The sequence below is a fragment of the Phascolarctos cinereus genome, unplaced genomic scaffold (genome assembly GCF_003287225.1).
Source record: "Phascolarctos cinereus isolate Bilbo 61053 unplaced genomic scaffold, phaCin_HiC Scaffold_5;HRSCAF=322, whole genome shotgun sequence".
Classification (NCBI taxonomy): domain Eukaryota; kingdom Metazoa; phylum Chordata; class Mammalia; order Diprotodontia; family Phascolarctidae; genus Phascolarctos; species Phascolarctos cinereus.
The window spans coordinates 46,355,162-46,381,516 of NW_027555958.1; the positions used below are offsets into that span (position 1 = coordinate 46,355,162).

Sequence of the window (26,355 nt, forward strand, 5' to 3'; positions counted from 1 at the left end):
TTGGAGAGAGCAGTTTCAGTTGAATGATGAGGTCAGAAGGCAGATTCTAGAGAATTTAGAGAGACTGAAAGGAAAGGAAATGGAGGCATTGATGTTACATGGCCTTCTCAAATAGTTTAGCCACATAGGAGGAGAGATACAAACTGATAGCCAGGAGGTTAAAAGAGGGTTTTTTGCAGGTGAAGAGAAATTGTCAAGTTTGTACTTAGTAAGGAAGCAACAAATAGACAGGTAAAGAATGAAGATAAAAATAGAAAATGGAAAGAATACAAAAGAAAGTGTTATGGTGGAGAATAAGGTTGTTAAATGCATCAAATACATAGGGTTACAGGGGAAACCAATTATATTGAAAATAGTTAATATTTTAGACTAAGTTCAATAGGTTAAGAATTGATTTGAACACTTGAATTACTGGATAAAATATACCTTTCACATAGTTTCCTTAAGGCAACTTTGACTTCCTTGTTTCTCAGGCTATATATGATAGGATTTAACATGGGTGTAATAATACAGAAGAGGACAGAGACCAGGATGACCATATCTAGGGAGTAGCCTGACCTGGGCCGGTCATAGTTGAAGTTTATGGTTCCATAATAAATAACCACCACAGTGAGGTGAGAGGCACAGGTGGAGAAGGCTTTTTTCCTCCCTTGAGCAGACTGGATTTTCAAGATGGCAGAGATAATGAGCATGTAGGATACAGCAGTGAAGAGGCAGGGGCTCAGACCAAAGATGACACTGGTTACATAGACTGCAATCTCATTGGCTGAAGTATCTGAGCATGAGAGCTTCAGGAGTAAGGGAATATCACAGAGAAAATGGCTGATCTGGTTAGGACCACACAAAGTGAGAGTTGCCATGAGCCCTGTGTGTGTCAGAGAATTCACTACCCCACACAACCAGGACCCAGCTGCTAAGCAGGCACAGACTGTCTTTCTCATGAGAACTGGGTAGTGTAATGGATGGCAAATGGCTATAAATCTGTCATAAGCCATCGCAGCCAACAGGACACACTCAGAGCCTGCAAAAGTAACAAGGAAGAAGATTTGGGACAGGCAACCTTCATAGGTAATGGTCTTCTTCTCTCGGAAAAAATTCACCAGCATGATGGGGACAGTGGTGGAGGTGTAGCAGATGTCCAGGAAGGACAAGTTGCTGAGGAAATAATACATAGGAGTATGAAGAACAGGGTTGATTCTGATGGCTGTTAATATGAGAAGGTTCCCCAGAAGAGTTACCAGGTATACAACCAAAAATATCAGGAAGAACAATCCCTGTAGTTCTGGGTGGTTGGAAAACCCCAGGAAGATGAATTCAGTGACAACTGTTTGGTTTCTCCTTTCTTTAATGTCCTTCATAGCTGGAATGAAAATAGAAGATATTGTTTGGGGGAGGAGAGAGTTAATCCCTTCCTCTATCTCACCCCCCTTTATTACACTATTGGCTATAGGAATCATACTTAACCCAGCACAGAAAGTTCACAGGAAGGACGAAAATGGACAAACATATTCATACAAGGACAGCCACCCAAGGGAGGAACCTTGGCTTGACCGGAATTCTCAACTTGTGAATATGGAGTTCTCTCTCACTAGATTGCCCTGGCCCAACTGGCTTTGACGTCCTAGGCTTACGATCATGAGTATTACACTTAGGCTTCTTTAAAGGATATAATTAGGTGATATCTTGTAGGAAGGAAACTGCCTCCTGGCAAATAAAATGCAAATGCTAAGGTGATACAACCATACTCACTGCATCATCTCACTCACATCATTTGAGATGAACCCAAACTTTAGATAGATCTACCAAAATTGTTAGAGAGGGCTGACCTTTGTCCAGTGTTCACAGTAGATTATCCATTGCTGGAAATTAATTTGATTTCATCCCACCAGGAGCTGAAATGAGAGGCAAAGAGCAAGACAAGATGCTTAGGAGGGCAGGTTAGCTCATTGAGGCAGGACAGAAGCTGTCTGTGGTTATAAAGGTGGCTCTCAAGCTTTTAAAGCCTATGACCTCACTGTACTTCAAGAGAAAATAAGAACATAAGAATGGCCATACTGGGTCCAACTAATTGTCCATTCAGCCCAAATCCTGTTGACAACAGACATCCTAAAGGGAAGTACCATGGGAGAGAATTTTGTGCACTCTGATTTAAATTTAAGAGTTGGTAATGAGGTATGGACCAGCTTCATCTGGTTTTCCAGGAAAGGAAAGTAATACTTCGATCACACTACATATGGAGGATGGTTCAGGACATTTCCTTTTAGAAAGGCTCCTAGAACCTACATTTAGAATCTGAAGAGAGCTGGAGATCTACTAGTCTAATCCCTTCATTTTGTGGAAAAGGAAATTGGTACCCAGAGAGGTTAAGTAATTTGCCCAAGGTTACACAGCTAGTAAGCAGCAGATCTGAACCCACATCCTCCTACCCCAGCATCAGAGCCTTTTCCATTACTCCATGCTGCTTCTTCAAGCCTTGGCTTCAGAGCTATCACATGCTCTTGGTTCTCCCTTTCTAATCACTCTTTCTGTATCCTTTACAAACCTTTGAAGAAAGGTGTCCCTGAAAGATCTGGATTTGACTCACTTCCTTTCTCTCTCTCCCTTGAAAATCTCATTCAATCCTTTGACTTAAACTGTGTCTTTGCAAGTATCTCTGAAGCCTATCTCTGGAGTCCTGAATCTACAGGGGTAAGTCTGTCCAAAGAAGTGAGAGAGGAAACAATATGTGCTGGAGGGAAAGACAATCTGGAAAAGAGAAGCAAAGCCCAATAACATTAAGAGATTTGTATACATGATACATGAATTGCATATAAATAAACCACAGTGATCTTGAAGACAAGATTTAAAGAGACAACTGAAGGATCACAGGCCACCCTGAAAAACATGACAGGTCAAAAAACCTGAATATCATTATGCAATAGATAACACCCCCACAGCTTTTGAATACAGAAAACAAAGCACCAAATTATACAATTCATAGATCACCTCCGGAAAACAACAACAATAATAACAATCCTAGGCTTCAAACTCCAAAATACATAGTGATTACATTTCACAATTCCAGTGACAGTTAACAAATGCTGCAAGCCACCAAGAGAAATACCTACAAATATAAAGGAAAGGAAATTCAGATAGCCCTTAGGGTAAAACCTTCATCTGCTTCTCATCCTGTACACCCCATCACTGATGTTGTATGTACCCTTAACTCTATGTCCCTTCTTAGGGGACACAGACCTCCATTCCATATCCCCCTCTGAAGGATTTTTCAGAAGCAATATTTATGTTGCTCGATCCTTTCCCTCAGTCCTGTTGAGTTAGAGGATGGGTGTAGGGCTTGTGGTTACCCAAATTCTCGGCTCTCTGATTGTCGATTGCTTATTGGGCAGTAACACAATCACCTCGTTTAGGGGAAGCAGGAGAATGAGAGAGAGCCAGGCTGGACGTCATGGCAGAGAGGGGAGGGAAGGGGCTCAATGAATTTGGCCATGGACCATAATATTCCTGGAGTCTGGAGCCAAAAAGGTTGAAAGAAAAATGGTTTAGAGTGAAAAAAATGGAGTGAATCAAAGGGATAAGAGAAGCAGTCAGTCATTCTTGAGGATCAGTGCAAGAAACAGTGATATTGGAGGTAGAATACTTGATATCAGGAACTTCCATAGAACAGGTCTTCAGGAGCTAAAATCAAGCTTATCATATACAGTATAGCACAAGACTCCGTGAGTGCAAGTCAGAGGGAGGCATCCTTCAGTTCATTATAGAGAATTCCCTAATACCTAGAGTTTTCCAAAAATGGATTGTAAGAGGTTATTTTCTCTCTTGATAGAAGTAGGAATTAGAGAAGAAGAAACATGGCAAGAGCTGGAGCCAATATGGATCCTTGAATTCGAACCAGAATACCTGGGTTCACGTCCAGTCTCTCCCACTTGAGCAGAGAAGAGATAGAATGAGTGTGTCCTTATCTGAACTGGGAAAGTCATTCAACTTTTCTGAGTCTCAGCTTCCTTATTTACAAAATTGGAATAATAATGTTTGTAGCATGTACCTCACAGGGCTGCTGTGAGGATCAGACATAAAGTGCTTTGCAAACCTTAATGCTCTTGTTATTATCATAGAAAACACCAAATGTATGAAGAATGCCTATTTGTCCAAATTATACATGAAACTGAACAGACATCCTAAAGAGTTTTTTAATAGTACACAGATCTAGGTCCTGCAATACAAGTGGACCATGAATTGTGTTGTGTTGAGAAAAAGTAGAGTGGGTTCAACTGCATTCAGGAAATTGTGAAGTAATTCCAATGACCTCAAGCTTCCCATGACAGTAAAGTCCCATCTTTTCCACACAAACATTGTACCAATGTTGCTGTATGGTAATGAGCACTGGATCACCACTGCTTCCAAAAACCTCAAGATTGGCATCCCCCTGAGCACAGTGGAGACGTGCATGGTAAGCAGGCTACAATGTATAACCAATGAGGAGCTGCACATAAAAAAAGAATACCTGTGAATATCATCATTAAAGAATTTTTTCTCGGAAAGATGGGAAAAGCATGTGGGAAGAGCGAGGGATAAGAGGTGGACAGTCAGAGTGCCCCGAAGGTACCTGCACTCAGGTGTCTGGAGAAAAAGAGGACAGCCTTTAACACAGTAGGTGGATTCAGGCCGTGAGGATGACATAGACATGAGCAGCACAAGATGAGCAGGTATGGATGGGTTTCAATCTGTACCCCTGAAAGGAACTCCCCAAACTGTGAGATCACAGAACTATTAAGGCAACACATTCTCCCCATTCTTTTTGCTGGCATTTGCAAGTGTCAGGCCGCTCTCTCTAGTTTCTGAGTGATAGTCCTCTCTTTCCTCTAGCTTGCTGTCAATCTCAGGGTCTTACTGATGACCCTCTTGTCAACTCTAGATCTACAAGGTCACATGGAAGACCTCAACAACTCTAGAACTGTGCCAAATATGATATCTGGAATTTTGAAATTCTACCATGATCACCCTCTCCTCCCTTTCCATCACTCCTCTGACACTCACAGTGAATCTATCCTTTGCCCTTTTCACAGTCCCTTGATATTCCTCTATTTTCCCAATCCAACTCATTCCCTATGGTTTCATTTTTACCATACATACATACATACACACACACACACACAAACACATATACATAGCCATGACTACATGGTCTTCCAGTGGAAGGTGTCACTAGTTACTCTACTCCCTTGCATTCTTCATCTTCACTATTAGTCACCTGTGATAATTCATTCCTGTATAACTTTCAGCATCTGATTTTACTGCTTCTCATCCAGGAATTCTGAATGTCAGTGGCGAAAATCATAAAACCCTGATGATTTCAGTGACCAAAAGTTTGGGTTACAGTCACTGCTTCCTGACAATACTGCTCTACCTCATTCACTTCATTTGTTATTCCCCATAGTATCAGCTCCAAATTCTTCCCTCCTTCTGATCCTCATTCTCACAAATGATGATTTTGCCACTCGCTGGGGGTGTTATAGTGTGGATTCTTTTTGTGTATGGGTTGTACAAGATAACCACTGAGGTCCCATATAACACTCAAATTCTGCAATTCTGTCTCCTGTTCACTAAGATTGAGGACATCACATACGGCTTTCAGACAACTATACTCTCCCTTTCCTTAAAACTTCTTGACATCCCCACTCATTTTCTTCCATATCCCTCTTCTCTCAGAATAAAAGGCATCCCCTGTCCTAACAGTTTAATCCTTCTCCCTGTGCCTTTGAACCTATTATCTACCCCCTCCTTCAGGACCTTACTACAGAGACAATTCTTTCATGTACTATTAATCTTTCCTTCCCCTCTATGTGTAGACATGCTCAGGTCTTCCCAATTTTAAAACTTAAAAACAAGCAAACAAAAAACAAGTTTGTTAATCGTATTAAGCTGTCATCCTGAAACTTTTCTCTTCTTATTGCTAAACTCTTTGTAAAAGTCTCTCTCAAATGCCTCTACTTTCTCCCAAACCCATCCTCTCCTCAACCCCTCGTATTGGGCTTCCATCCTCATCTCTCTGTTCAGACCATCCCCTCAAGGATCATAGTGACAAGGATCATCAGTTTTCAGATGATTTGGCCTTTTTTCCAGTCCTCATCCTCTTTAGATTCTCCACTCCTCTGAATTCACTCCTTCCCATTGGATACCATTGTATATACTTCTTTGGTTTTATAGCCAAGGCAGACAGGTATCACAGTGGATAGTGTGCCAGGCTTGGAGTTAGGAAGATCTGAGTTCAAACCCAGCCTCAGACACTTATTAGTTATGTGACCTAGGCAAGTTACCCTTTGTTTACCTCTGTTTCTTCAAATGTTCATATAGGGGTAATAATAGACTTTTCTTGCACGATGGGCATGAGGAAGAAATGAGATAATAATTGTAAAGTGCTTAGCACTGCTGGATAGTGTATAAATATATAAAGTATATAGATATTATCTATTATGATTATTCTGGCTATCACATTCTCTTAGTACTATTGCCTTTCTAAACACTCCTTCTGTAACCTTTATAGAAGGTTATTTCTGAAGGGTCTATTCTTGACCCACTTCTTTTCTCTCTCCCCACTTTCTCCCTTGAACATATCATTCAATCCTATGGGTTCAACTATGTCTGTTCAGGTGACTCTGAAACCTTTATATGCAGCCTTGACCTCTCATGTGAGCCTCAGACATAATTCTAAAAAAAAGCTTCCTTTGATGATTCTAGCCCATCAGAATAGCATCTCATCTCCCTTCCCTCCTTCACTGCTGCATTCCTTGGAAAAGTTACTTACGTCCACGCCTCCACTTCTAGATTTTTCTAAGAGATCACTACCTGAATGTCACAGGTTCATTTCACATGCTACATGTCCCAAACCAAGCACTCCTATTTTCCAAATCAGAAAACTGAGACTGAGATCAAGCACTTTGCCAATCATCACACAGGTAGCAACTGGCCAAGCTCAGACTCAAGCCCAGTAGTTTGACGCCAGTCAGAGGATCGGTGTTGTGGATCCGATGTCTTAGGGTGAGTTGGGGCAGGCGCACTTGACCTTGAGACAGAAGACTTGGATTGTAGTCTTCCACTTAAGGATCACGTGGCCTGGCACAAATCATCTTTAACCCTTTGGGTCTGAGTTTCCTCATTTATAAAATAAAGTGGCGGTTGGACGAGAGGATGTTCTAGGGTTCTTTCCAATTAGAATATTTCTTTGGTTCTTTGGGGTGCCCTTGTTAACGGGTGCATCCTCTTTTCTAAACTGTTCCTGTACCTCAAACTGTCATCTAGAGACAGTAAATTGCCTCCAGGCTCCCCCTGAGGCCTGGGCAGTTGGGGCAGGCCTGCAAGCTTGGGGAGAGAAGTAGACCAGGGTAGGCCTACACACAAAGAGCATGTTCACCAGAGGCTGGAGCTTCTGGTTTAATGGAATTATTGGCTCAAGGGGTAGATCAGCGGGAACAGCAGCCAGTAGCTTCACTTGTGTAATCTTCTATTCTCTCCCAGCCTTGTTGGGAAACAAATCCTGTCCATTCCCCTCTGAAACATCTCCCAGATCTGTCCTTTCCATTCTCCCTGCTGTTCCCAGGGCTCCCATTGGCCCTCATCACCAAGTTCCTGCCTGCACTACTGTAGCAATCCCAAAGCAGGTCTTCACCCTCTGTTCCTAGCTCCCTCTAAAGCAGCCTTCATGGTGGGCAGCCTCACCTTTCTAATGCACTGATCTAGTGATATCATCATTTTGCTTTACCATCCACCGTGGCAATACAATGGTATTTTCCTGAATTGATTGAATTTTCTTTTTCAATTAAATTGTCAAGATTTTTTTCCTTTCCATAAGCCCTGCTGAAAATAAATGTGATTGCCCTCATTACTCCTAGCTTTCACCTTTTTGCCTGAGAACATTTTTTTGCCCATGGATTCCCTAGGATAAAGAATTAAATTATTTTATGAATCCCAGAAAAAATTAAAAAGCTTCATGTCAGTCAAAGAAATATGACTTACCTCTTACTTTGGAATTTTTACAAGAGAAAAAAGAGAAAATAGTTGAATGAAACTAAATGTAAAACACAAAGGAGAGGCTGTGGTTTCTTGAATGGGAAGAAAATGAATTTCATGTGCAAAAACCGAAAAGCTCCTGCTTTAGTCTTGAGATCTGAGGTGGCATCACCTCTGGCAGTGAGCTGCCGCCCAGACGCCTGCAATGAGAAGACTTGGGCTCTTCAGGTCCTCCTCTGCTGGCTGCTCTACCTTCTTGCCTAGCCTCAGGGGTTACTCCTGTGTGAGATCAGGGACATCAGCTTGAAGAGTTCAAGTTATCAACCAGGTTATTTCCTGTTAACCTGGTCAATCCCTAGAGGCCAGAGGAGGCTTTAGTCCCTGAGGTTATTTTCGTGAGTCTCTGGACTAGCTCCTCTTCAGTGCCTCAAGCAATGAGGCTTTCCTTTCCCCAGGGTCAGAGGCTCATAGAATGTTTAATGCAAAGGGACTCTCTGATAATTATCTCTTTGAAACCTGTGAACATTTTTGATCTTCTCTTACTGTATCATTCTGGCATTTTCCACTTCAATTCACTCAAGCATCTACTATCCATACACTACACTATGCCCTAACGAGGCCTCTGCCCTCCTGGACCTTCCAGATGTATGTCTGTATAGATACGCATAGTACCTGGGGCTCTCTGTCACCTGTGAACTCCCGTGACTCCTCCCCCAGGCTGGAGGCTTATCATGAGTCATATCTGAACAAAAGATAAATCACAACCACATGTAATTCAACAGCACAGCAAAGTAAGTGACCAAAGAGTCTCCCCAGACAAACCAGGGGACACTCGCCCATAGGTAACCAGACGACCCGTGGGAAAGAGGGCATATACAGGAGCGTGAATGGAGGAGCATATAGGTAGGCACATGCATGGGCAGAGAAGACCCAAAGGGAGCATTCACGGATGGAGCAGATGTGGGAAGGACAAATGGTGCATCTGTGAAATGCCCCTGATACCCTCTGGTGATGCCCCTGGGAAGGCTGCTTTATTCCCTGAGCTGGGGGACTCAGCTGCTTGGTTTTAGGAGGCCTCTTCAGGCCCTCTGCTGCCCTATTGGAGGGGCTATGCTATCTCTTCCTGCTGGGAGAAAGTTATTTCTTGGAGCCCTAGCCCCATAGGCTATTTATTTAGACCACTGCAACCTAGGAGCCAGCAGACACCCTCAGGCTTAGATTGTTGGTCTTTTAAATTCATTGTTTCTGCCTCAGGCTGCTTCTCCGTGGGTGCAGACTACTTTCTGACTTGCAATGAGAAAGTTCTTTTCAACTTCTTTCCATTTTTATGATGGCAATTATTCTCCATGCATATAGTATGAGGGTAAGGCTGAAAAGGGTCTAGGTGAAGCTGGCTTTGCCCTCTCCTCCCTACACACACACACACACACACACACACACACACACACAGTCCCTGGTTTCAGTGCCAGGGCAGAGAGGACAGCTGTGTTTTGTCAACATGGGAGGGACCAAAGGAGCAAGATTTGTGGGACACTGTGGCTGGGGGTCCTAACCATGGCTTATCAGTAGAGAGGAGAGCCAAGGTTGGGCCCTGAGACTGACTTTAGAATATAAAGTAAGAAGGACTTGAGGCTTGGGGCATCATTCTTTATACCTCAGGACTACAACTTGATTATACTCAAAGCTGCTAAAAACAAAATAAAACAGAAAAATAAATAAAAATGAGTAAGCAAAGGAGAAAGAACCCAACCATAGACAGTTACTATGGGAAGAGAGAAGATCTGGGTTCATATTCAGAGGAAGATAAAAAAGCCAGTCCTTTCTCAATGAGAAAAATCAAATGGTCTAAGCACAAAAAGAGTTCTTGGAAGAACTTAAAAAGGAACTTAAAAATCAAATAAAAGAAATCTAAGAAAAATTAGGAAAAAAAAATAAGAGCAATCCAAGAAAATCATGAAAAGAAAGTCCATCAACTAGAAATAGAGAATCAAAAACTTAAGGAAGAAAATAATTGCTTGAAAACTAGAATTGGGCAAGGGGAAGCTAATGACATTCTAAAACACCAAGAAATCATAAAACAAAATCAGAAGAATGAAAAAATAGATGAGAAAGTGAAATATCTCATCAGAAAAACAACTGATTTGGAGAACAGAGTGAGGAAAAACAATATAAGAATAGTTGAAAATTATGATAAAAAAAGAATCTTGATCCAATATTAGAAGAAATTATCAAGGAAAACTGCTCAAACAAGAAGGCAAAACAGAAATCGAAAAGGTCCACCAGAAAATTTACATGAATATCATAGCCAAGTTTCAAAGCTCCCAGGTTAAGAAGAAAATATTGAAAACAACAAGGGAAAAAAACCAATTAAAATATCATGGAGCTATAATAAGGATTACACAAGACTTAGCAGCTACTAAATTGAAGGACCATAGGTCTTGGACTATTATATTCCCTAGAGCAAAAGAGCTGAGATTGTGACCAAGGGTAATTTACCCAGTAAAGTTAAGTATAATCCTAAATCCTCTTTAGTGCCTCAGGCAATGAGGCTGTCCTTTTCCCTAGGGTCAGAGGCTCATAGAATGTTTGAGATTGAGGGGAACCCTGAAAATCATCTCTTTGAAGCCTTTCTACACTTATTCCTTGTCAACATTTATGATCTTCCCTTACTGTATAATTCTGTCATGTTGAACTTCAATTCACTAAAGATTTATTAAGTTTCTACTGCCTACTTTGTTGAAGGACCATAGGTCTTGGAATACTACATTCCTTACAGCAAAAAAGCTGGGGTTAAGACCAAAGGTAACTTATCCAGCAAAGTTAAGTATAATCTTGAATGAAAAAAAAAAGGATATTAAAGGAACTGAAAAACTTGCAAGTTTTTGTGACAAAAACCCCAGGACTTAAGGCAAAATTTGACCTATAACCTCCAGGAAAAATATAAGGTAAACATTAAAGACCAATTATAAGGGGACTCAGGTCAAATATTTTACTTCATATATGTGTAAATATTAGCAGTAGTCATGATCGTTGTCACTATTTGAGTAGTTGGAAAGAAAAGCTTGGGCTGAGCTGAGTATGATGGAACGATTCTAAAATAAAACTGTAGGGAGAGAAAAAGGAGTAATTATCTCATGCAGATAAGACATAAAAGGAAAAATTAATAAAGAAGAAGCTAGTGTGGGGAGGGCTAGTAATGCTGGAACCTAACTCTCATCAAGAATGGGTTAAAGAGGAAACAACATATACATCTAGAAGAGTATAAAAGTCTTCTAAATTCAGAAAGAAACAAGAGTGGCAAGGAGCTAGGGTTGGGGGAGACAGGATAAGGCAGTGACTCTTAGAGAGGTGGGTAGGTTGAAGAATAGGAGGGCAAGTAGTGGGTAGAAGTAAAGCAGAGAAGTGAGGAGGGATATGATAAATAGGGTGAGGAAAAATAGGAAGGAGGAGAACACCCAACAAGTAATTTTAGCTTAGAATGTCCATGGGATGAATTAACCCCTAAAATGGAAATGGATAGCAGATTAAAAATTTGAATTCAACAGTATGTTGCTTTCAGGAAACATTCTAAAAATGAGAGATACACACAAAGATAAAATAAAGGACAGGAGTAGAATTTAGTATGTGAAAAAAAGCAGGGATAGTAACCATGATCTTAGACAAAGTTAAAGTTAAAATAGCTTTAATCAAAAGTGAAAAATAGAGAAACTATACTATGTATCAGCAATATTATTCGATATTGTTTTAGACCATTTAAAATAACTAGACAGTAAAAAATACCTGAGTGTATACCTGCCAAAACAGACACAGGAACTATATGAATATAAACATAAAACACTTTTTATACAAATAAACACAGATCTAAATAATTAAAGTAATATTTATTGTCCATAGGTAGGTAAAGCCAGAATAATTTTTAAATGACAACTTTACCTAACTAAGCTATTTATTCAATGTCATCCCAAATGAATTACTAAAAAAAAAAATTTTCCTGAGTTTGAAAAAATAATTACAAAATCAATTTGGAGGAACAAAAAATAAGGAACTTCAAAGAAACCAGGGAAAAAAGATGTAAAGGAAGTAGATTCACCAGTATAAGACCTTAAACTATATTATAAGTTTAGAGCATTGTTGAAGTGTAAAATGAACAATTTCAATTACTTTAAATTAAAAATTTCTTGAATAAATAAAAACTATGTAGCCAAGAATAGAAAGAATGCAGAAAATTGGGGAAAAACTCTCAGTCTCTCAGATAGGATGTAATTGGGTTGGAATATTGCTGTGGGATAGGACATGATGAGCTGGTTGATTTAGAAAGACTTGGACATAGGAAGGAAGATGCTATCAATCTGAGAAACAGATGACAGGTAGAAATAAGCACAGTATGGTCTTACATGTATGTGTAGGAGTGTATGTGTATATATATATGTATATGTCTATAGATATCTATGTATATGTATATGTGTGTGTGTGTGTGTGTGTGTGTGTATACACACGTATATAAAACCAAGCTTAATTGTCACCTTCTTTAGGATGGGGGAAAAGGGAGTGGGGGAAATAAAGTAAAAGTGCACAGCAGAGAACAAAAGAAAACCAACAAGAAAGTAAAGATAAGTTGGGCAGCTCTGAAAACAATGCATAGCATTTATTATATAGAATATGTTGAAATGGAAATTTATTGTTTTATATTGAATCCTCTCATGTTCTGCTCTGTTCATGTCAATTTTTTTCTCTTTTCTCATTTTGTATTTAAGTGTAAAGCAAAAAAAATTTATGAAAATTTTTTTTCAAAAAAGATACAATAACCCTTTGGGCAAGGAGACATCTGTTTTGTTCTAGATGTGTCACTCAATTTTTCTTTTTTCTTTTTTTTTTAAATTTTAGATACACAGTGGATTAAATACACAATTAAAAAGAAAAAGAAATATAAACTTAAATATTAAAACTTAAATACAAAATAATAAAAGAAAAAGCATGCCATGTGTACAGAAGAATGTAAGATATATATATGTTCAAAGGATTCAAAATACGTAGCAACAAATTTACATATCAAGAAAGCTTATGTAATGAATACTACACTTATGCTGAGGGCTGTCCATCTTTTCTTCGTTTCCTTGTAAGTTTTCTTTTGCTCTCTGCTGTGCACTTTTTACTTTGTCCAATTTTTTTCTTCTGCACACACACCCTGGGAACCATGACCCCATGATAACAAATGCTGTACCATCTTAGGGTATTTCCCCCCACGTTAAAATCCTGTTTCCTTTTAAAGTCCTTCAGAACCTAGCCCCCCTGTCTCTGCAGTCTTCTTACTCCTCTGTCCCCTCTACACACTCCAGGATCCTGTCACACTGGCCTCCAATGCTGTTCCTCCCATAGGATCCTCCACCTCCTCTCTCCATGCCTTTTCAATGTCTGATGCCCCAGGCCTTCATCTCCACCTCCTTCCTTCCTCCTCCCTTCCTCCCTTCTTTCCCTTTTCCTAAATCTTTTTTTCTTGGTTCCAAACCCTGCATTTCCTTTCAATTCTTGGCCTTGACTCACCTTCCTCCCCCGTGGCCCCTCCCCTTTGTCACTCTCCTCCCCCCCCCCCCGGCCCCCTCGCTCAGGCGCCCCAGGCACCAGGGAAGGGCCTGACCAAGGGGAGGCTCATCTCACTCTGCACGAGGCCGATATGAGGGAGGTCACGCGGGCGTCCTGGAGCACGACGCCATCGCCTGGGCCTGCCTGGGGGCCTCCCATACTAACCCGGGGCACACCATCCACGCGCTTTCCCAGCCCAGGGAGCACGTGCTGCGGGAGAGGACAGAGCCAAGGGCCAGGTTTCGGCTCTGCCCACCTCTGCGATCCGGGAGCACCGCCCAGACCAGAGGGCTGAAAGTCCGAGTGGACCACGTGGCTCGTTACAAGCCCGTCCCCCGAGGGCTTGGGGTTCGAGCCCTGATGCCCGCGGCTGGGGGCCAGAAGGCCAGGCCCGAACTCGTGGGATACGTGGGCAGGTGACAGGCCCAGGAGAAGACACGGGAAGTGGGGAGGAGAGCAGAGGAAGCAGGATGACCCGGATGGAGCAGTAGAGGTGCCCCTGACCACCCAACCCCCCTTCTCCCTGGGGCTTAGACCCGAAATCTGGAAGGAGGAGCCGGGCCCCACCCACGAGAAGCACAGGTGCGCAGTCCGGGCCACGGGGTCCAGGGCTGGGGGAGGATGCCCTCCTGCCCAGGTCACCTGGGCCTGCCAGGCCAAGGGCAGAGAGGGCTGAGGAGCCAGGCCACTGGGCAGAGGTCGTCCCGCTGCAGCAGGAAGGAGCCAGGAGAGGAGAAGGACCCGGGGCAGGAGGAGCCCAAGGTGTGAAAACCCTTTTAGGGAGGGCAGGCTGGTGGCAGAGGCGCGTCCCAGAGAAGCCACGGAGTGCTGTGGGAGTCGGAACTGTCCAGTTGGGGTGGACCCGGGTCCACTGGGCTGTGTGGGGCTCAGCAAGATCCCTCCGCCAACCTGTGCATGAAGATCAAAAACAAACAAACAAAAATCCCCTGAGTGCGCTACTGTATGTTATTTCTTCCGTAAGCAATGTTTCTCTAAAAACAGAACTTTTGTTAGCAGATAAATGGAAAGAGAGAGAGAAGACCACATGGTTGGTTTTAATAATTTTTTTCTTATTGCCTGTTGCAGATTCACTACCTTTAATTTTGGTAGTTTGACTTTTGTTTTTAATCAGCTTGGCTAAAGGTTTGTTGATTTTATTGGTCTTCTCAAAGAATCAGCCCTCAGCTTCCTTTTTACCATTTCTATAGTATTTTTTCCCATTATAGCTCTTTTTTTTTTTCCTGAGTACTTTTATGCTTAGTTTGTGTTTGGTGATGTTCTAGGGTTGGTTTTTTTTTTTAATTATTACACGTTCTGTTTATTATTCCTCTTTTTAAAGTTTGGTGATGTATTTTTACACATGGTTTATGTGCATCCTAAAATTTTAGGTATATTGTATTATCATTATTCTCCTCTTTCACACAGTTGTTAATTGTTTCTATGATTTGTTCATACACTCAGGATATCAGTACGGTCTCAAATTTTGCCTTTTGTTTCCTGTATTATTATTTTTTATTGCATTATGGTCTAAAAGAATGTGCTTGATATTTCTGCTTTTTTATATTTATTGATAATTTTTCTGTGCCCATTGTCTACTTTTGTAAAGGTAACAGGAAATGCTGAGAATATGTATTTTCTTTAGCATTACCATTCAGAAAATGGTATTCATTTTTCTTTATTTAAAATTTTATTTATTTATTTTACATTTTGAGTTCTGAGCTGTCACCCTCCCTCCTTTTCAACCCTGCACTACATAAGTTCAACATTTGACGCAGATTGTATGTGGAAACATACAGTACATACTTGCATATATCAGTCCCTTCTCTATGGGTGGATAGCATCTTCCTTCATAGGTCCTTTGTAGTTGATTTTAATACTCATGTTACTCACAGTATCTTAGTCATTTACAGTTCCTCTTTGAACAATATTGCTGTTATTTTATACAATGTTCTCTTGATTCTGCTCATTTCACTCAATTATTTTATGGAAGTCTTTCCATGTTTTTCTAATATTAATGTGCTTGTCATTTCTTACAGCCCAGTAATATTCCATCACAATCATGTACAACAACTTATTCAGCCATTCCCCATTTGATAGCATCTCCTCAGTTTCCAGTTCTTTGCCACCACACAGAGAGCTGCCATAAATATTTTAGAAAATACAAGTTCTTATAGCTTTTTGGGGAAAATTCCAGATTGCTCTCTAAAATGTTTGGGTCAGTTCACAGTTACATCAACAGTGTAGTAGTGTCTCAGTTTTTCCAGATCCCCTCCAACATTTGTTATTTTACCCTTCTGTCATTTTAGCCAATCTAATAGGTGTCAGATGGTACCTCAAAGTAGTTTTAATTTGCATTTTTCTAATCATTTATGATTTAGAGCATTTTTTCATATGACTAAATATAGCTTTGATTTTTTACCTCCAAAAACTGCCTAGTTATATCCTTTGACTATTTACCAATTAGTGAATGACTCATATTCTTATAAATTTCCCAGAGTTCTCTGTGTATTTCAGATAAGAGGGCTTTATCTAAGAATCTTTCCATGAAAAAAAATTTCCCCAATTTTCTGCTTTTCTTCTAATCTTGGGTACATTGGTTTTATTTGTACAAAATCTTTTTAATTTAATGTAATCCAAGTTACCCATTTTATGTTTCACAAGTCTAACTTTTTAAAGCATAAATTCTTCTCATATGCATAAATCTGAAAGGTAAAATGTTCCATTTTGTTCACATTTACTTAAGATACGTCCCTTTATGTTTGGATCGTATATCCATTGTGACCTTATCTTGGTAAATGGTATAAGATGGTGGTCTATACCTAGTTTCTGATAGACTGCTTCCAATTTTCCCAACAAATTTACCAAATAATAAATTCTCATCCCTAAAACTTAAATCTTTACATTTATCAAACACAAGGTTTTTATAATCTGCATTAGCCTTTCAAATCTAATTTGTCCTATGACCATATCAGTTTTATATATTCCTAATTTCTATTTCTGTCAGATTTATCATGCTGCATGAGACATATAAAAGTCTCCTACGATTGTTAAGATTACTTTTTTTGATCTGTTTTCTGTCTTGTTTACATTTATGAATTTAGATGTGATATACCATTTTGTGCAAATATACTCAATGGTGACAGTAATTTCATCTGATGCAGAGTAAATTTTGTACCAGTATCCCATTTTCATTCTGTATGTAGTTTTATTTTTTATATGTGTGCTTTATGTGCAACAAATTGCTGGGCTATGTGTTCTTAACCATTCTCACATTCTCTTCTTTATGTTGAATTTTAAAACCCAGATACATTTATGGTTATAATTGTTAAATTTACATCATCTTCTTTTTGTTTCTTGTGTCTTGACTTTTGTCTCCTTTCGAGTTAATATTTTGTTTCTGAGATTAACTTTCCTTGTAGTAATTTGATGCTTTGCAGATTCTATGAGCTTTCTCTCTCACTCCTGATTACCACCTCCTCAAAGATTCTTGAATTAACTTAAATTGTTGATTTCTCTTTCTTTGTCTACACCTCCCCAGATCTTTGACCTTGCCCTTTCTTCAATCAGATAAATGTGTCATTTGAAATCTTGCCTCCCTATTCCAGCACCACAGCCAACATATTAACTTAAATAATATTCTTTTGTGGTGCTTTGTTCCAAGAAGTTTTCATTTATTATGTCCTCAATGTTCTATCCTTTTCTGATTTGTTTTGTATCATGTATGGGACATGAATATACAATACATAAATATATGTTATTTTATATATGCACACACATATAACATGTTTACATAAATACATTGTGGGGAAGGAGAAAAAGAGAGAGAAAGAAAATACAGGGGTAAGGCGTAAGTGTGATAATGGATATAAAATACTTTGCCATACATATATATGCATATACACTAATTATCATCATCATTGTTATTGTTATTAGCCTGCAGTTGCCAGGGCTAAGTCTGGTGATTTCATTCCCTGAGACTTCTATTGCACTCTCCCTGAGCTCAAGCAGTATTTAAAAGAATGTGCCAGTAAATATTAACAACTGGTTTCTCCAGGAAAAAAAATGCATTCACACATTTTAAAGTTTAATCTTACTTGTTTTAACTTTTGACAGCAATGGAAATGTATAAAGCAGCTTGACATTACTTGTGATTCAAACAATGTTAGCTGTCACCAAATTGACTTTACTATGGTATAAATTTCACAAATATGTGCTGTTTCTCCTTGAAGTTTTATGTTGAATTCATTGTTGTTATTCAGTCATTTTAGTTGCGACTAATTCTTCATGACCCCATTTGGAGTTTTCTTGGCAAAGAAATTGGAGTGATTTGCCATCTCCTTCTCTAGCTTGTTTTACAGATAAGGAAACTGAGGCAAACAGGGATCAGTGACTTGCCCAGGGTCACACAGCTAGTAAGTGTCTGAGGCCAGTTTGAACTCAAGAAGATGAATCTTCCTATTTCCAAGATGAGTGCTCTATCCACTGTGCCACCTAGCTGCCTATGAATTCATTAAGAAACATCAGGTCTGCAGCAAAAGCTAATTTTCAGAACCATTCAGTGTTTGAGAATGATGGTTGAGGATAGTTCTTATTCAGAAAAAAAATTCATTCTTGGCCCTTAGCTCAAAAAATCATAATAAAACTTTTTTTTCTCTCTTCTTGTTTTGACCTGATGGGTATACACTCACTAGTCATCTAACCATCTAGCTGTCTACTCCAGGCCATCTTATCCTCTGCCTGCCATTTGCATAACCACTCATTTCCCATCCCTCTTTCCCTGGCTGCCACTTGTCTATAAATGTTGTCTTCCCTTGTAAGAATGTAAGATCCTTAAGGGCAGGAACTGTCTCTTTTTATATTTGTCTCCAGGACTAAGCAAAATGTGTGACACGTAGTAAGTCCTTGTCAAATGCTTTATCCTTCCTTCCTTCCTTCCTTCCTTTCTTCTTGCCTTCCTTCCCTCCTTCCCACCTTTTTTACCTTATTCAACTTATCCAATCATGTTCACCTGGGTCCTGTTCCTGGCTTTTTCTACCTTGTTGCTAGTCTTGACCCATCACTGGTGCCATAATGTAGTACAGGGCTCATGGAGAGTCCTTAGTTCTATAGATGATGTAGTGCCTGCCAAGTGGTAGGAAGGCAATTGTATGGCATATTTTTAAAAGGTATTTTATTGCAATTACACTAAGATAAAATTCATCTGAAATTGTCATGTAAGAAGTCAAAAACTTGCAAGCATATTAACAACCTATGTTAATTTCCAGATGAAAGATAAGTACAGAAATGATGCTCATTAGAAGACTTGATATTGTAGAACTATAACAGTATGAAATGTGTAATATTTTAGTCATATAGATTCCCAAAATGTAAATATCACAGGACAGTGTGATAGGCATCTATAAGCCCCCAGCTAGTAAGGATCTTTCACTCTCAATTTAAAAAATATTAATTTAACATTTATTGTTGTGTATTATAATTATAAACCCATTCTACTTTTCAAAAATTCTAATTATTGAGAACATCCCCTTTCCTCCCCCAACACATCAAGATTAAAGTTGCTTCTTCATTAATAACTTACTGTGCAGCAGGCACTATGCTAAGGGCTGTAAATATCAAAAGAAAGGCAAAACCAAAACAAATCCCACTCCTTGGTCTCAAGAAGCTTCTCCTTGAAGCTCAGTTATGTCCTATTGAGTTACCTTCTGGGTTTATACCCCTTCAACTCTTCTCACTTATTCCCACCATAGGAATCATTTACATAGGAAAAGTTATATGGATCTAGATTCAGGGTTCTTAATCTTTTTATGTTGCATGGACCCTTCTGGCAGTCTGATGAAGCCTGTTGACCCCCTTCTCAGTCAGTCAGAAAACATTTTTTAAGCACTTAGAATGTGCCCTCTACTAAGTGTTGAGAATATAAAGAAAGTTTTACCAAGGAAATAAAGACAGTTCCTGCTCTCAGGGACCTTAAAATCTCTTGAGGGACACAACATAAAAAGAACCATGCACAAACAAGTTATGAACAGTATAAATTGGAAATGACAAAAAAATAGAGGGAAGGAACTAGAATGAAGGGATATTGGGAAAGGCTGGTTGTAGAAGGTAGGATTTTGCCACTCAACCCCAATTACCTCACCAAAAAAGAAAAAAAAATCTTAAAAAAACTAAAACAGAAGGTAGGATTTTAGGTGGCCTGTGAAGGGATCCAAGGAAGGTAGGAAGTGGAAATAAAGTGGCAATGTATTCTACGCATGGGGGAATCTGTAGCCACTGAAAATTCCAGGAGTTAAGAGATACAGGGTCTTTCTCAAGGAACAAGAAGGAAACCAGTGTCACTGGACCACAGAGTAGTTGATGGAATATAAGCTGTAAGAAGATTAAAGGCAGCCATCTTTAGGACATAGAGGTGGGGAGAGGAAAGAAAAGGAAATTTACATAATAAATATTTAAGAGGAATGACAAGTTGTGCATAATAGATTTGCAGTTTCATGTTTAATCATTTAAAAAGTTACTTTATGGAAATGCTTGTTTTATTCCAAAATTGAAAATAAATGAAACAATACATAAAGACTAAAGGTGAATAGGGGCATGTTATGAAGGGCTTTGTAACACAGCATTTTATATATACGATCCTTGAGATGATAGGGAATCACCGGAGTTTGTGGAGTTGGGGGGTGAGATGGTCAAACATATGCTTTAGGAAGATCCCTTTGACATCTGACTGAAGGGTGGCCTGGAGTAGAGAGAGCAATCAGCAGACTATGGAACAGTCCAGATACAAAATGGCGTGGGTCTGGTATCGGTGTGGTGGCAGTAATATGGTCAGAGGAGAGAAGGAACGTATGCAAAAGATGCTATGGTGGGAAAATCTCCAGATTTGTTAATAGATTAGATGTAAGGAGAAAGAGTGAGGAGTCATGAATAACACCTAGATTGTGATCCTGGGGACTAGGAGGATGCGGGTTGCCCTCGATAGTAAAGAGAAGTTAGGGAGAAGGGAGGATTTAGGGGGAAAGCTGAGTTCAGCTTTGGACATGTTGAGTTTGATGTCTATGAGACATCCAGTTCCAGATGTCCAAGAAGTACTTGCCGATATGACGCTGGAGGTCAGCAGAGAGGTTTAGTGCCAGATAAACAGATTTGAGCATCATCAGGAGAGAGAGAGTCGTTTAATCCATGGAAGATGATGAAATCACCAAATGAAACAGACAGGAGAGAAAATGGAAGACAGTCCAGGACAGAACCCTGTGGGGCACTCAAGGTTTGTGGGCATGCCCTAAATAATGATCTAGTAAAGGAGACTGAGAAGGAATGATCACTTAGGTAGGAGGAGTACTAGGAAAAGCCAGTGTCAGGAATATCTAGAGAGAAGAAAGTGTTGATGAGAAGAGGGTGATCAATAGTGGCAAAGGTTGCAGATGAGGAGTGAGAAACGCCCATTAGATTCAGCAATTAGGGGGTCATGGATAACTTGGAGAGAGCAGTTTCAGTTGAATGATGGGGTCAGAAGGCAGATTGCAGAGAATTTAGAGAGTGAAGGGAAGATAAATGAAGGCATAGATTTTAGATGGCCTTCTCAAGCAGTTTAACCACAAAGTTGGAGAGAGATGAGATTTTTTGCATGAAGAGAAATGGGGCATGTTTGTTGGCAGTAAGGAAGCAACCAGTAGATAGGTAAAGAATGAAGGTTAAAATGGAGAATGGAAAGAATACAAAAGGAAGTGTTATGGTGGAGAATAAAGTTGTTAAATGTGTAAAATACATAGGATTACAAAGGGAACCAATTATATTGAAAAGTTAACTAGTATTTTTTTAAACCAAGTTAAAGGACTCCAGGTTAAGAACCGACTTGAACGCTAGAATCACTGGGTAAAATATACCCTTTACATAGTTTCCTCAAGGCACCTTTGACTTCCTTGTTTCTCAGGCTGTAGATGACAGGATTTAACATGGGGGTAACAATACAGAAGGGGACAGAGGCCAAGATGACCACATCTAGGGAGTAGCCTGAGCTGGGCTGGTCATAGTTGAAGTTTATGGTTCCATAGTAGATGAGCACCACAGTGAGGTGAGAGGCACCTCCTTTGAGCAGACTGGATTTTCAAGATGGCAGAGATAATGAGCATATAGGACACAGCAGTGAAGAGGCAGGTACTCACTCCAAAGATGGCACTGGACACATAGACTGCAACTGCATTGACTGAAGTGTCTGAGCAGGACAGCTTCAGGAGTAGGGGGATATCACAGAGAAAATGGCTGATCTGGTTAGGACCACACAAAGTGAGAGCTGCTGTGAGCCCTGTGTGTGTCAGAGAATTCGCTACCCCACACAACCAGGACCCAGCTGCTAAGTAGGCACAGACCCTCTTGCTCATGAGAACTGGGTAGCGTAGTGGATGGCAAATGGCTATAAATCTGTCATAAGCCATAGCAGCCAACAGGACACACTCAGAACCTGCAAAAGTAACAAGGAAGAAGAGCTGAGACATGCAACCTTCATAGGTAATGGTCTTCTTCTCTCGGAAGAAGTTCACCAGCATGATGGGGACAGTGGTGGAGGTGTAGCAGATGTCCAGGAAGGACAAGTTGCTGAGGAAATAATACATAGGAGTATGAAGAACAGGGTTGATTCTGATGGCTGTTAATATGACAAAATTCCCCAGAAGAGTTACCAGGTATACAACCAAAAATATCAGGAAGAACAATCCCTGCAGTTCTGGGTGGTTGGAAAAGCCCAGGAAGAGGAATTCAGTGACAACTGTTTGGTTTCCCCTTTCTTTAATGTCCTTCATAGCTGGAATGAAAATAGAAGATGTCATTGTTTGGGGGAGGAGAGAGTTAACCCCTTCCTCTATCTCACCCCCCCTTTACTACACTATTGGCTTCAGGAATCAATGGGAAGTACTTAACCCAGAACAGAGAGAGCACAGGAAGGACAAGATGGAGAAGCACATACTCATATGAATACCAAAGGATGGCCACCCAAGGGAGGAATCTTGGCTTGACTGGAATTTTCAACTGATGAATCTGGAGTTCTCTTTCACTAGATTGCTCCACAGATATTCACTGAACCCTCTGCACTGAGCTCAGTGATGGACTCACTGCTATTTTATACAGAGGCTCTGTGGGTGTGACATTCTTTCAGTCAGTTAATAAACACTTCTTAAGTGCCTACGATGTACCAGACACTGTGCTAAGTGCTGGGGATACAAATACACAAGAAGAAAGACAGTCCAGTCATACTGCTTTCTGCCTTGATCAGTTTCTGTGACCTTAGGGTCACAGAATCAAGATGAGAGGTCAAATGTGAGGTCAGATTTACCTGACATTAGGCCAAAACTGTATCCAGTAGGCCAACTAGCTTCCTTAGGTCACAAACTGCCAGGGCCCCCTGGATGTGTCCGCAGTGTGACATGAATACTTGGTTGGCATCATGGGGGCACATCAACAAGAGCCAACACACATGTTGCCATTATATCATCGTGTCCTCTATAAATCTCTTCTCAAGGCTAAAGACCACTGGCCACTTCAAAATCCATCTTCATAGGGAGAACTATGGCAAACACTCTAGGGAATGATGCAGGTGAGGCACAAATCCAAGGAAAGGTGATGTAGGGTGGAACAGTCACTATAGCAGAAATTAAGAGAGGAAAGCAAAGAGAAATCACGGAAGTGAATCACAAAGTTTGCCTCCTTGGCAACTTTTGCCTAGAATTGGCTTTGTCTATGTGACCTTCTACATACCAGGTCAAACTGCAGTGGGGCTGGTTTTTTAAAAAACACACCAGATGACGTTCATTCCTTCAAAGTAGTCACCTTGAAAATCTTTAGGTTTATACTTTATGTATTTATAGTTGGAGGCACCTAGGTGGTGCAGTAGATAGAGTGCTAGACCTGAAATCAGGAAGATCTGAATTCAAATTGGAATTAAGAAACTTTCTAGGTATGTGACCTTGGGCAAGTCACTTAACCTTTAACTCAGTTTGTTCAATTGTAAAATGGGAATAATAATAGCACTTACCTGGCCTGGTTGTTGTGAGACTCTAATGAGATAAAATTTGTAAAGCCCTTAGTCCAGTGGCTGGCACAAAATAGGCATTTAATAAAACTTGTTTCCTTCCTTATTCCAATGATGTTGCCATTATTCAAGACTTCTAGGGAACTCCTCTTTGGAAATTGCCTCCTGAGCCTCCAGGATAGCTTTGAAACATCCTTGATGGAAACAAATCTTCATTCTTTGAGGGTGGATTTAGTTTGGGGGGACAACTAATCACCTGTAGGTGATTAAGTTGGGTTGTAAAAGAATGAGATTGATTTTCACATGTGGTTTTCTCAAAGAAGACCCTTTTGTGCACTCTGAATTAAATTTAAGTGTTGGTAATCGGGTATGGGCTAGCTTCATCTGGTTCTCCAAGAAAGGAAAGTAATATCCTGATCACACTACATATAGAGAATGGGTCAGAACATTTCATTTTAGAAAGGTTCCTAGAAGCCTACATTTGGAACCTGAAGTGAGCTGAAGATCTGCTAGTATAATTGCTTATTTTTGTGAAGCAGGAAATTGGTACCCAGAGAGGTTAAGTAATTTGCCCAAGGTTACACAGCTAGCAAGCAGCAGATCTGAGCACAAATTCTCTGACCCCAAGATCAGACCCTTTTCTAATACTCCATGCTACTTCTCCAAGCCTTGGCTTCAGAGCTATCACATGCTCTTAGTTCTCCCTTTCTATTTTTTTTTTTAGGCAATTGGGGTTAAGTGACTTGCCCAGGGTCACACAGCTAGTTAGTGTCAAGTGTTTGGTCTGAGACCGGATTTGAACTTAGGTCCTCCTGACTTCAGGGCCAGTGCTCTATCCACTGCGCCACCTAGCTGCCCCAGTTCTCCTTTTCTAACCACTCCTTCAGTATCTTTTACAGATCTCTGAAAGAAGGCATCCCTCAAAGGTCTGTCTTTGACTTACTTCTCTCTCTTACTCTCTCCCTTGAAAATCTCATTCAATCCTTTGATTTCAAATGTCTATGCAAGTGACTCTGAAGCCTATATCTGGAGTCATGAATTTACAGTGGTAAGTCTCTCTAAAAAAGTGAAAGAGGGAACAGTAGATTAAGAATTCAAATTTGTTTTGGGGAAAGACACTCTGGAAAAAGAGAAGCAAAAACCAGTAACATTAAGAAATCGGTATACATGATGCACGAATTGCATGTACGTAAAACTCATTGATCTTGAAGACAAGATTTGAAGAGACAACTGAAAGATCATAAGTGACCCTGACAAATATGACTAGTTAAAAAACCTGAACACCATTATGTAACAAATATTACCCCCAGAACTTTGGAATACAGAAAACAAAGCACCAATTGAAAGAATTTGTAGATAACCTCCAGAAAAAAAAAAAACCAGTAACAATCCTAGGCTTCAAACTCCAAGATATACAATAGGTAAAATTCACAATTACTATGATAAGCAACAAATTCTGCAAGCCACCAAGAGAAATAGAAATATGAAGGAAAGGAAATTCAAATAGCCCTTAGGATAAAACTGCTGTGCTTCTCATCCTGTACACCCATCACTGATGCTGTATGTGCTCTTTACTCCATGTCCCTTCTTAGGGGACGCAGACCTCCATTCCGTGTCCCCCCCTGAAGGATTTTTCAGAAGCAGTGTTTGTGTTGCTTGCTCCTTTCCCTCCGTCCTGTTGAGTTGGGGGATGGATGTGGGGCTTGTGGTTACCCAGACTCTGTGCCCTGTGATTATTGATTGCCTTTTGGGCAACAACACAATCACCTTTTTTTAGAGGAAGGAGAAAAAGGAGAGAGAGCCAGGCTGAGGGTCATGGCAGAGAGGGGGTGAAAGGGTCACAATGAAATTGGGCCACGGATCCCAATATTCCTGGAGTCTTGAAGCAAAGAAAAGGAAAAGGATTTAGAGTGAAAGAAATGGAGAGGTAAGAGAAGAGGGTGAGGAGACAGGCAGTTATTCTTGAGGATCTGTGCAAGAAACCAGTGGTATTGGGGTAGAATACTCTATATCCGGAGCATCCACAGAATGCTTCAGCAGCTAATAGCAAGCTTATCATATAGAGTGTAGAACAAGAGCCCATGGATGCAAGTCATAGGGAGGCATACTTCAGTTCACTACAGAAAATTCCCTAACAGCTAGAGTTTTCCAAAAATGTATTGTAAAAAGGTATTTCCTCTCTTGATGGAAGTGGGAGTTAGAGCGTAAGAAACATAGCAAGAGCTGCAACCAGCATGGTCCTTGAATTCGAACCAGAAGACCTGGGTTCAAATCTAGGCTCAAGCAGAGAAGTGATACAATGAATGTGTCCTTATCTGAACTGGGAAAATTATGCAACCTTTCTGAGTCTGTTTCCTCATTTACAAAATTGGGATAGTAATGTTGATAGCACGTACCTCACAGGGCTGCGGTGAGGATCAGACGTGAAGTGATTTGGAAACCTTAGTGCTATTGTTACTATCGCAGAAAAGATCAAATGGATGAAGGATGTCCATTGTCCAAATTAGGACATGAATCTGAACAGACATTTTATAGAGTTTTTCAATAGTACACAAATCTAGGCCCTCCAATGCAAGTGGACCATGAATTGTGTTGAGTTGAGAGGGAGCAGAGTGGGTTCAACTGCATTCAGGAACATGTGAAGTAATTCTAATGACCTCATGCTTCTCGTAACAGCAGAGTCCCATCTTTTCCACACAAACATTGTACCGATGTTGCTGTATGGTAATGAGCACTGGATCACCACTGCTTCC

General features: G+C 40.3%; 1 protein-coding gene and 1 pseudogene across 1 annotated transcript; both read right to left on the reverse strand.

Moving 5' to 3' along the window:
• Positions 1–383: 383 nt before the first annotated feature.
• LOC110216892 (olfactory receptor 5V1-like) lies at positions 384–1,358 on the reverse strand. The gene has a single exon (XM_020998938.1). The coding sequence runs from the start codon at positions 1,356–1,358 to the stop codon at positions 384–386; it is 975 nt and encodes a 324-aa protein (XP_020854597.1).
• Positions 1,359–21,421: 20,063 nt separating this feature from the next.
• On the reverse strand, positions 21,422–22,376 carry LOC110216906 (olfactory receptor 5V1-like; annotated as a pseudogene).
• Positions 22,377–26,355: the final 3,979 nt, after the last annotated feature.

What these genes read in the sequence shown, in the direction of transcription:
- LOC110216892 (XM_020998938.1), bottom strand. Translation starts at nt 1,358, where the DNA reads ATGAAGGACATTAAAGAAAGGAGAAACCAAACAGTTGTCACTGAATTC.